General features: G+C 37.8%; 1 protein-coding gene across 3 annotated transcripts in view; it reads left to right on the forward strand.

The window, feature by feature from the left end:
• Positions 1-12,244, forward strand: part of RSPRY1 (ring finger and SPRY domain containing 1) — a 30,468-nt gene that overhangs the window by 14,026 nt on the left and 4,198 nt on the right. The window contains exons 7-15 of one of the 3 annotated variants that reach the window (XM_010583389.1): positions 80-206; positions 1,665-1,723; positions 2,082-2,148; positions 2,876-3,007; positions 4,282-4,397; positions 5,744-5,887; positions 8,708-8,819; positions 9,810-9,912; positions 11,425-11,577. In XM_010583389.1, the coding sequence (XP_010581691.1) occupies positions 80-206; positions 1,665-1,723; positions 2,082-2,148; positions 2,876-3,007; positions 4,282-4,397; positions 5,744-5,887; positions 8,708-8,819; positions 9,810-9,912; positions 11,425-11,577 (1,013 nt within the window). The remainder of the gene's footprint in view (positions 1-79; positions 207-1,664; positions 1,724-2,081; positions 2,149-2,875; positions 3,008-4,281; positions 4,398-5,743; positions 5,888-8,707; positions 8,820-9,809; positions 9,913-11,424; positions 11,578-12,244) is intronic. The other 2 variants (XM_010583398.1, XM_010583407.1) reach the window with 2 other exon arrangements.

The following is a 12,244-nucleotide window of genomic DNA, read 5'->3' on the forward strand; positions in this document are numbered from 1 at the left end:
TTTGGTTTACTATATTGAGTTAGGGGGAAAGCCATATATGTCAGTAATATTGAAGAGATTTATGATTTTTTTTTTTCAGGATGCATTACAAAAGTTAACTGAAATATTAAACTTAAATGGAGCTGCTGCTTGCCAGGATGCTTGTCACCCTGCCAAACACCGGAATACTACTGCAGTATTAGGCTGCTTAGCAGAGAAGTTAGCAGGTAAAGCTGTGGGATTCTTCTGAAAGCTTTCATTTGGCTTGCTGAAGCACCTTCTGCTTAAGCGCCCATGATGCAGACTAGTTCAGAAATGTTTTCTTAGAACTGAATAATGCTCTGCATTGAGGGGAGACCTTGTGTGACAGGTGTGACACAATCTACTGCTTGATTAAAATGTTGAACACTCACTAGCTTGGGTCTGAATGAGCTGTTCACAATCCCAGATACTTAAAAAGATTAAATCCTTCTGATGCATGATTAGTGATTGTGGCTCAGTGTCCGGTTATGGTATATTGCCTAACACTGGTAATCAGTTTTTTCTATAGACCTACTCTGGCTGTGTGTGAATTACTGAGAACGCGTAGTTCTTTAGCCAGTAGGCAGGAGTATCAAATTAGTAGTCATGGAGGCTGTATAGAAATAGAGATGCTTTTTCCACTAAACATGTATTAATCTATTGTAGTTAGCTGACAAGATTCCCTCTTCTGTGTTACTTAAAAGAAAATTGCTGGGATTCTCTTTTAAGGTGACTTTTTGTATAGACCTTTTCATTCCCTGTCATATTTAGTACCCTGCTGGAAACTGATGGTTAAGTTTCCTTCCTGCTGATGGTCAGTTTTGTATCTATTTTTTTTTTTTCTCCTTTTCTGAAAGCAGACAGGAAAAGGAGGAAAAAGTGATTGCCTGGTATCACCCAATGGTTATTAAAAAATAATTTCAATATTTCTGTCAAAAAAAGTAAAGAACAAGGGCAGGAAGTATTTTTGTACTATAATGCTTCTACTGTTATACTAAGTCAAAATGAGATCCTGCATCTACTTTCATCTTAGTGGACACGGATCTCATTGTATCAGCTCAGGCAGCAAATCTGCTAATGCTGTGTTGGAACCCATTGCAATTTGTTAGAGTTTGTAGATGCCAGAGTTTGATTCACTTGTATCTCTCCCTTGATTAAGCAGACAGTATTTCAGGGCTTTTTTTTTTTTTTACATTGGCTCCTTGCTATGGTGCTTTTGCAAATTGTATAATTAACTATCAAGTAGGCTATATTAGATGCTCAGTTTTGCTTATTTGGGGCTACTGATAAATGGAGCTGGTCTTTATACTTTGATTCTGGAAGTAAAGGAGTGCCAGTCTCTTTTGAAAAGTAATGAGCATGAAAATGCTAAGCTGGGGCTGGTGTAGTCTTCCTTCAAAATCTCAGAAGTGTGGCTAGAGCTCTGTACCCGTTTACAGCAGGTAAACTGAATGTTTGTAATTTGCCAGTAACTGTGTAATTATTAAATGTGTAGCAAATATTTGACTGGGAACAAAGATAATTGTTCTATATTAGAGTTGTGCTTTGCTGCGAAGTTCTTGAATCTTCTTTAATTTGTTGCCTTGTCTTTAAAAGATATGTGAGTATGATGATGAATATATGGTAGTTCCCATGGATGGACTTAATTCTTAATTTTCTTTTAGGTCCTGCAAGTATAGGCTTACTCAGCCCAGGCATATTGGAATATTTACTTCACAGCTTGGTAAGTGTCTTTGAACTTTTTGGATGTATCCATACGTAGCAATTATAATGCAAATTATTTTTTATTATTATTGTGAAAAGTTAGGGTCGTGTTTGGTAAATACTGGTAACGTATGTTATAGAAAGCTGAGATTCCAGAGAGTCTGTGGGGTCTTCATCTTTGGAGATAATTAGAAGTCACTAGGACAAGGCACTGAGCAGCCTGATCTACTTGAACCAGCCCTCCACAGGAGGGTGAACTAGAGGAGGAGCTTTGGAGATCCCTTTTAACCAATATCATTCTGTGACAGACTAACAGCTTTTCCTATCCATCTGTGCTGGGTACTTACTAAATAACTTTTCTTACTGCCCATGTTTAGAACTTCCAGTCCCATCCGACAGTGATGCTTTTTGCACTAATAGCACTGGAGAAGTTTGCACAAACAAGTAAGTATTAGCCTGATACTGTCCTTAACAGTCATACTATGGCTTCTACTGCATGATTGTCACTTGCTTCATCTGATAACAGTTGTGAGCATGAGAGACTGGATTGGTGGAAACACAAATGTAGAAGAGAAATGTTTGTCCACTTACAGGCAAGAAGAAATATTTATTGCTTTAGTGACATCCCTCTACCCCTCAGAACCCTTGAGATACTTGCTGAAACTCATTGCAGTCCTTCCCAGTTAGAAATTGCTGTAGAAGGACTTATGACATGAGGCCTTTGTTACTGAAATAAATCTGTATTAGAGATGGAGAACAGCTATGATTGGGTATTTGCAGGCATGAAAAAATATTTATTGCTTTAAAGACACTCCTACCCACAAACCTTTAAGAGATTTGCTGAAACTCAGTCCTTCTCAGCTTAGAAATTGCTACATAAAGACTTATGACATGAGACCTTTGTTACTTGAAAAGAAAAAAATCTGTATTAGAGAGATGGAGACCAGCTGTGATCTAATAGTCTCTTGATGATGCAGCTCCATGCTAAGAAGTGGTGTATCTGACTGCTCAGTTAATTTCATGTCTGCTTGGGGAAAGAGTATCGTGCTGTTTATAATGCTGAGGTTTAAAGGTGGGGGGAGGCTTCTACTGTGTTTGTAGAATGTTACTATTTTTAACTAAACTTATGCCTAGTTTATAGCAATTATTCTTTTTTGCTCTTAAATTGCAGGTGAAAATAAAATTACAGTTTCTGAATCGTGCATTAGCGACCAACTGGTCTTGCTAGAGAAATGGACAGATAATCCAGACTATTTAAAACGCCAGGTTGGATTCTGTGCCCAGTGGAGTTTAGACAATCTGTGTAGGTATAACGAAGGGATGGATTAATTTAATATTAATCACTTCTCCAAAGAAATGGAGGACTACTTTGTGTGTGTTTTGTATAAGCACTTACTGTAAATATACCTGACTGCATTTGTAATCACTCTTCTTCAAAAACAAACAAAAAAAGGCAAATAAATCCAGTATAATTTCATGGAAAGGAAATTTTGGCAAGGAAAATGTTTGTGAAAGGAAGTGGTTTGTACTCTGCAAGTTAGAGCTGCAATGAAAATTCTTCTTTGCACTGTATTTCCTGGAACCCATGCTTTAGCAGACGTGCTGAGTAGCTAAATAGTGCAGCTCTGTCTCTCTGTGGAACAGCTGGATTACTGACTTATCCTGGTGACAGTCACTACTGTGATCATATGCCAGCAGTGCAGTCTCAAAGAATTCTTAAAGGCTTTTTAAAGATTTGGTCTTGTGATCAAAATTGAAAAGTGCACTTTACTAAATCTATCCTTTTGGATGACTAACAATCATGAAATTCACTTGTTTAGCTGTGACTTTTGAGGGTGCAGCAACTCTAAGGATCTTGTAGTTTCTAATGCCTTTTAGATAAAATTGGGTAAAAGGTGGTGTTGGGCTTTATTGGAGCTTTAGCCAGCTTATGGAAGGCCAATGTCAGTTGTGTTTAGTAAACATCTGTGTAAGTGTTGTAGCAAGTTTGGGATATGTGATGGGTTCTAAGATAAGATCTCTGATTTGTAAATTAACATGCATGTGTCAGCAATTTGACACCTGGCAAGATAAATGCTTCTGATCCTTCTTTGTAAAAGGGGGATGCAGGGAGAAAGAGCTGCTTTGGCTCAGTTCAAGTTCATCACATACCTGAAAATGAGAGAGTGAAAAACTTTAAATCTTTGTTTTCCCCTTCCCCCTCTTCCCCCTCCTCAAAATCTCTTCCGCTGTGATGAATCAGAAAAACTGCCCAACTGAGTATCCAAATACAGTGGTAAATCCTGAAACATTATGGCATTTTGGTATGAACTTGGATGCCTTGTTTGCCTGTGGGTTTCCTGAAAGGAGTAATTAGATTGTAGGAGCTCTAGTCAGAGGTATAGGTTGTGTTCTTATGTTTAGAGGATATTTAACACACAGTGTATTGGAAGTGATGCTGTTTTTCATGCAGGCAAAATGTCAATATTTCATTCAGTTATGCCAAACATTAACTGGATCCTAGAGAGTTTGATTGCCACTGTGTGAAATGTTTAAAGTTTTGCTGCAGCAGTGATTAAAACTAGTTTTATTTTGCAGTTTTAAAAGAAGGCAGGCAGTTTACATATGAGAAGGTTGACTTGACCAACATCAGGGCTATGCTGAACAGTAATGATGTCAGTGAATACCTGAAGATCTCACCACATGGATTAGAGGTAGGATATCATTTCATGATTTCAACCTAAAAAGGAGTCTGAAGAAAAAGGCAGGTTTTAACTATTTTTGTTTGCTACTTGCTTCTGTGATTTCCTAGAATGAATCAAAGTTCTCTGTCAGCTTTGTATAGAAAACTTGCTTTGTCAGAGGATTGTAACATCGCTACACTGATCGCAATTGTAGAAATGGTCACGCTAAAGTAACACCTGTATCTCTGCCCCAAAACTTTAGAAAAGTGAGGAGGATGCTTAAGAGCCAGCTGTTTTTTCACTCTTTTCGACTAAAGTTGTTCATAAAGTATAATTCCTATTGTTTGTGCTGTCTAGTCTTGAAAAGCCCATAACAGTAGTATTTTTGTCTCAGCCATATGTGGTTTTTTTCTTCTTCTGTTACTGTCCTGGTTTCAGTTGGGATAGAGTTAATTTTCTTCCTAGTAGCTGGTATAGTGTTATGTTTTGGATTCAGTATGAGAAGAATGTTGATAACACACTGATGTTTTCAGTTGTTTCTAAGTAGTGTTTATACTGAGTCAAGGATTTTTCAGCTTTTCCTGCCCAGCCAGCAAGAAGGCTGGAGGGGCACAAGGAGTTGGGAGGGGACACAGCCAGGGCAGTTGACCCAAAGTGGCCAAAGGGGTATTCCATACCATGTGACATCATGCCCAGTATATAAACTGGGGGGAGTTAGTGGGGGGTGGAGTGGATCACTGCTTGGGAACTAACTGGGCATTGGTCGGCAAGTGGTGAGCAATTGTACTGTGCATCACTTGTTTTATATTCTAATTCTATTATTATTAATTATTTTCTTCCTTTCTGTCCTCTTAAACTCTTTATGTCAACCCACCAGTTTTATATTGTTTTTTTTATTCTCTCCCCCATCCCACTAGGGAGGGGGGAGTGAGCAAGCAGCCGCATGGTGCTTACTTACTGGCTGCGGTTAACCCACGACAGTTACTTTCTCTAAAAACTTGTTTGACTACTCACAGATTAATTTTTATAAACGAACGTTGAATACCTCTCTGTCCATACCAGGAGTCAGCTAACAACCAATGACTTGGGTCTCCCTGTGTTGGTTGTCTTAGTCTTTAAATATTTAAATTGACTCTGTCAACTCTATTCTCTTCCTCCCCACCCGCCCTGTGGCTTACCACTGAACAATTTTCAGTCTTGCCTACTTGCTAGTTGGCGTGACAATTATTGCTATAAAGAGAGGTTGCTTTCTGTCTGAAGTGCTTCTAAAATTAAGTTGGTGTATTTTTATATGCAAGAAACTTGATCCAGGGAAGAAAGGGGCTTGTTTGAATACTAATTTTGTAGAAACTTAATTTTTGGTTTGGTTTTGGTAGGCTCGATGTGATGCGTCATCCTTTGAAAGTGTTAGATGTACGTTCTGTGTCGATTCTGGAGTTTGGTACTATGAGGTTACAGTCATTACTTCGGGAGTGATGCAGATAGGATGGGCTACCAAAGACAGCAAATTTCTCAATCATGTGAGTACATGTAATGCCATCTAGCAGATGATGTAACTTCAGTGTCTTTCTGCTTACAACACCTATGAAAATAGCTCTGGTTATTTTGTGGTAGTAACTGAGCACTTGCATGTTTCCTTCACTCTTTCTGTACTTTCATGAAACTGTTTTTGCTGAATTTAGTGGTACAAGAAAAGGCTGTATTGTCATTGCTACAGAGTGACACTGGTCATACAAGTCATGCATAGCTGCTAGCAGTGACAGCTTGTTATCTACTTGCTGTTGTCTGCAAGCTACAAGGAAATTAGTTCTTTCTTGTGGCTTAGTCTCTTCTTGCAAATTCTTTACATAACAGCAGTGGTTACTGTCTGGTTTTGGAAGTAAACTACTACTCACTAGGTACTAGCAGATTATAATGCACTCACTTTTACACAGGTCACCAAGCAGCCATTTGATTACCCTTTTTAACATACTTTCCTATGAAACTAACTTCCACAAGGGAAATAATTATTTAAATTGACTCTGGGATAACACGGTATCATTGGATCTGCTGGTAGCAGCAATATGGTATGGGTATGTGACAGCTTCTTTTTAATTAAAAATAAGGACTTCAAAAAGATTAAACCTTTTACCTTCTTGCCTTTATTCTGATAATATAGAATAAGTACACTGCCTTATTTTATAGTTTTGCTTTGCTCTCCCTCTCATCCAGATAACTTAGCATCTTTTTCTTAATTCTCAGTATTCTTCCTACTATTTTACTTTTAAAATTATGTACTTCCTAGCATTAAAGCAAAATGTGCCATGTGCACATGAAGTCCGAACCTATAGTCAAAGGATAATCTTGAATGCTAGTAGAGATGTAACTAGGACTTCTTTCTTCTTAAATCTTCATGATAACTCTGTATGGCTGTTATTAACTCAGTATGCTGTAGCATAATTTGCTTCAGTATTTCCATAATACTAAAAAAGCATAATGATTACTAGCCAAAACACTTGTCTGCTTCAGCTTAGAGAGGACTTTCCATATTATCTGCCTTCCAAACTTCCGTTAAACTTCATTAAAGTGCAAGCTAGAATTTTAGTACAAAAAGCAGGTATGGCCTAGCCTACTGCCACTGACCAGAATGGAAATATAGCACTGGGATTTTAAGTTGACACTTCTACTGGCTGAGATTGAGTAAGAAATGTACCTGTAGCCCTTCTTTATTGTTGTAACTGCATGGCTTTCGGTTCCTACTTGGAATTTAATTTAGGAGAAGAATTTTATAAATATATATAACATAGAGATAAGCAGTTAAAACTGCTTATTTGTGATTATTATAGAAAGTTATTCTACAGCTGAGTCAAATGCAGAAGCTAATATGAAGATAGGCCAAATACATGTGAGTATGTATTGATAGTTGGGGCTATGAGAGAAATACATCAAGGAGATGAAACAAACACCATTGGCAAGAAACCCAACAGGAGTGGGAGGGTAGCTTTTCTCACTGTTTAACTTAAGTCTTCCTGTGAATTCAGTGGTCTTGCTCCATTTCTTCTAATTATTCATGTAAATAGCATTGTCCTTTGCTGGTGTATAACATGCTACACACATGTGTGTAACACTCTACAGTCCCACATTCCTAGCATGGAATTGCAAGTGTGATTTAAATGAAAAACCCCAAACCACACAACAACAAGACAAAACTAAACAAACACAACCAAAGAAAAATACCATATAGACCTGGCCTGAGCACAGGCATTGTAGACATTGAGTGTAATGGAAACTGTTTGAAATAAAAGGCCATGTGTCTGCCTTTAGACTGCTAAGAGGCTTAAAAGATTTTTCCCACTTACTGTTAAGAAGCTTGATGTATATGTATCTTTCTGTTTGTGCTTCCTGTACAAGGTATGAAAATAGGAAATGTCACATCTCTGAGCAGGATGATTTTTCTGTTGCTACAACTGTTTTGCTGGTGGCTAAATGCCACTTATTTAAGTTCATCAGGTGTCTACTGAAATACGAGGATATTATCTTCTGGGTATGTCACAAACATGGTCATCAGAGTAGCCATATGCTCCTTATTTACAGCATGTATAACAAAGACTAGTCCTAAATATGACATTAAAAACCCATTAGCTGGGCTTAGCTTTAATTTGGGAATCGGAGGCTTGTGTAATCAGATGCCGTCTAGTATTTGCGTTCTAGGCAAACCGTGCTGAGCTTGAGGAAGTTATCTTCTATAATGCTTTTGGGTTTTGAGTTTGGGTTCTCCTGCATGACAGGTTCTTCTCCCACTCTGAAACTTTTAGTTTTACATTTGTCTTGGACCTTGGGACTATCACTTGATAACCTTTTCACAAATTGAGAAAGGCTGGCACTGAAAGGGACACAATATGCAACAAATTCAGTGAGGGGACTATGGGTTTGTTCCCTCTTTGTGTACTGTGTGTTCTGGTGGCACTTGGCTATCTTGTGGGGGAAGGTGTTACAAGTCTGGTATGGGTCTTCAAGATAAGAGAGTAGTTACACTTCTATGTTGACTTTTTAAGATGCAAAAAGTCAGTTATTTGGGTACTAGCCTTCTGATTTTTAAATATTTTAATAGACAGGAGTGATTTCAACTCACAGAGAATGCAAAACACCTTGGAGACAGTATCTCCTTCCCCCCTCCTCACCCTAACAAATTCCTTTTCATGTGAAAATGAAACTAAGGCTAGTTTGAAACAATTATCTTCATGGCACTGGGGAAAAACCCTTCCTGCTCTTGAATGAATGGTTTAGTTGAATAAAAATAAACTTTAGCCCTTCTGTGTGAGGAATGGCTGAAGACTGAAATGCTTTACTCTTTTCTAAAGGAAGGTTATGGCATTGGGGACGATGAATACTCCTGTGCATATGATGGCTGCCGGCAGCTGATTTGGTATAATGCCAGAAGTAAACCACATTGCCATCCCTGTTGGAAAGAAGGTATTCAGTCCATCTTCTGCTGTTTATCCTAACTGGATTTCTACACAGGATTTTTTCCCCTTGCAGATGTCTAGAAAACAGTTTGTTAGTAGGTGCAAACGGAGCAGTTACTGCCTAATCCTGATGATACTGAAGGTTTAATAATTATTGTGCCTTTACTAATATTTGCAATGGTTTAAACATACAAAGTGGGCACCACACTCTTGTTCCACAGTCTGTGTAAAGAGAATCTTGTTGGTTAAATGCTTTTTCTTTTCATAGGCAGAGTACAAATCATAGCACCAACTAACATTGCTGGACACTAATCATAAGACTTTTTCCTAGATGTTTGTAGTCCTGCAAACAGGGTTGAAGTGTTCCTTTCTGGGTTGAAAGAGTTATTTTAGAGAAGTGGAAAAAAATTACTAATTTAGAGATCAAGGTTAAGGGGGAGTTGCACTGTCTTGCTTACTTAAAGTTCTTTAATAACTACTTGGACAGGAAAACTCTGTTCTTGATCTCAGCTTTGAAATCTTGGTAGGAGTCTGTGCATGCCATGCTTGTGTGAACTGTGCTGCCTTCTCTTCTATTAAAAATTTCTCCCAAGGATGGCTAAATTAAAATGCCTCTGAAAAATAAGCATATGCACAAGCATATTAGAAACTTGGTCTTCAGCAAGCATGTGTTCTGAGGATATCTTCAATGGATGTAAAATAGCCAAGGAGAGACAGAGTGCAGCTTTTTTCTGGCTTTGACAAATACTTTGCAATACTTCTGCTACTATGTAGTATTAATGCTCTGGCAGACTAAAATATTTTATTTTTTTACTCTTTTATCCTGTTTTTTTTTCTTTAGTTACTGTCTCTATCAATATTTCTTCCTTTATGCTTTTGCAAACAGTTCCTTTTGAGACACCTCATAATGAGATATATGATAATTAAAACAATAACTTTCAGCTGTTGGCATTTAACAGAAGTGAAATCTTTAAATTATCTTTGTTTTGCATGTAAGGAGACACAATAGGTTTTCTACTAGACTTGCAAGAAAAGCAAATGATCTTCTATTTAAATGGAAACCAGCTTCCTGCTGAGAAGCAAGTTTTTTCATCTGCTGTGTAAGTATGTGCTCATTTGGAAGGACAGTGACCTGTATGGGTAATTGTTTTAATTATATGAAAGGTTTCCCATTTGAGATGCAAATTCATATGTGCTTACCTGAAGCCATTATTAAGCAGGTTTCCCAATTGAAAGTTGCTTAGAAATCAGTGAGAAGGATAAAATTTTACAGGTGGATTTCAGGGTCCAAAATAAATACTCTGGACCTTCCAGAGACAGGTTCAACTCAGTGTTTTCTACTGCCAAACTAGCACAGCACTGAAATAGAATGAGGCTGTAGCAAAGATGAACAAATGTCTAGTAGTACATGAGGATTTTTCGATCTTTTAAAAAATAAAGCCTCAGTCCTGTAAATGCTGAAGTATTAACTTGCCGTTCACTGGGGCCAGCTTCTGTAGTAGTGTATTGAATATTCATGGAAGGACATCTTGGGTAGCATGGAAGGACATCTTTTGGGTAGCATTACAGAAAGGTGCTAGGCTTATTTTGCCAACTCTGTTCAAATTAACACATGGCTAATTCCTCTGAATCTTGTGGAGTTCAGCCTTTTAATTCTGAACAGATAATCTGGTGTGATACTTCAGAGAGAAGCTATGCAGTTAAATTAACATTACAGTACTTTGTAAATGAATACTACTGTGATAATAATTTCATTCATATTTTCTCCTCAAAATGAAGTTCAAGATGCAAGCAAAATAGTAATTCAATTTAAAGTGTTGCAGAACATCTTGTCTGTTCAGCTTGCAGTACTCTGTTCTTCATGTGGAGTATGTCACTGATACTCAACAGATTCTGTTACTTGGTTAGAGCTTAGGGTATTAGTCAGCATGGGCCCTTTCAGTAAATAAAACTGAAAGAGGTGATAGTTATGTTTTTACAAGGTGTCTGTGTGGCTGTGAAGAAAATACAGCTGTCCTGAGTTAATACTGCAAGGGCAAGGAGGAACAGATGGGCATTGGGCTAAGAGAGCTCAGACCTGGATTCATCCTGCACTGGTCCCACACAACAAGTGTACAAGAGTTGCAAGTTCCCCAGATTTGTGCCTGCTCAAATAAAGCAGCAGGAGCAGTGGTCATGGAGGTGTCCCTTGCAGTTGGTACTGTTCCTCACAACTGTGCTAAACAGCAGTTTGGATGAAAAATCCTTTTTCTAGTGCTGAAGGAGCTATCTGAGCTGATCAGTGTGAAGAGGATCAGGTTGTAGGCTGTTTAGATACATGTGTCTGCTCTTAGTGTGACTAATCCTTGTAGAGTAGGCAGCCTTTATTGACTGACTCAGCAGTAAATTCAGATAAATCCTTAAGTAAATTCAGAAGTTAAGAACTAAACAAGGAAAGTATGTGCAGCTGAAATGATGTTAGGTTTTTCTCCCAATTTGCTGTAGAACACTTAAACAGAAGGAACTTGTCTCTGTGTTTTAGGGTGTATTTTTGTCTGGTAATACCAGTAACATGTCTGGAAAGCTCTATTATTGTTCAAGTCATTCTAAAATGTCTGTTCATCGTATTGCAGATCTGGCTTTTTTGCTGCAGCTAGTTTCATGTCCTATCAACAATGTGAGTTCAACTTTGGGGCAAAGCCTTTCAAGTACCCACCATCAATGAAGTTTAGTACCTTTAATGATTATGCCTTTCTGACAGCGGAAGAGAAAATCATTTTGCCCAGGTAATCCTCTTGTCTAGTTTGAGAGTGTTTGCATATGGAGAAATAAAATGCTTCACTTCCAAGTTGCAGTCTTACATCATACTTGGCAAAGTTAATCTTTTATGGGGTCATGCCTCCATAGGTCTCTTTCAGAAAAGGACTAGACCATAGGCTCCAGTGCAACTTAATGAGTAGGGCAGGAGATATACAGTCAAAATCCATTAAACTAAAATATTTTTTTTAATATTAAGCTACATTAAAATTAACTAGTACTGCACAGTAAACTATTTTACTAAAAAGTGCTTCCTGCTGTCTAAGAATCATTAGGTTGGTTGAGGAGGTATAGTCTTAATTAAAAAAAGATGTCTTATTTAAAATTGACCTAATTTGTGACGCTGGCAGCATGGAGGTACTGAATGATTGTAAGACTTGAAGTTGTCCTTCTTTTCTGATCCAGATGAAAATTTCTCCATTTGTGAATGGTAGTACCAACAAAGGTTATTCAAATTTAGAAGTGCTTTTCCACCTAAATATAAATCAAGCCAGATAGAAACAGTTTTGGGTACATTTTTCCTTAATTTACCATATTTCTGACAGGAATGAAAACTAATAGCTCTTTTGGCTTGGGTCATTAGTAATGAAATAACTTCCTAGAACACAAATAGTAACAGTATACAGTGTAGTCTGG

Source organism: Haliaeetus leucocephalus, unplaced genomic scaffold (assembly GCF_000737465.1).
Source record: "Haliaeetus leucocephalus isolate CR32 unplaced genomic scaffold, Haliaeetus_leucocephalus-4.0 Scaffold92, whole genome shotgun sequence".
NCBI classification, from domain to species: Eukaryota; Metazoa; Chordata; class Aves; order Accipitriformes; family Accipitridae; genus Haliaeetus; species Haliaeetus leucocephalus.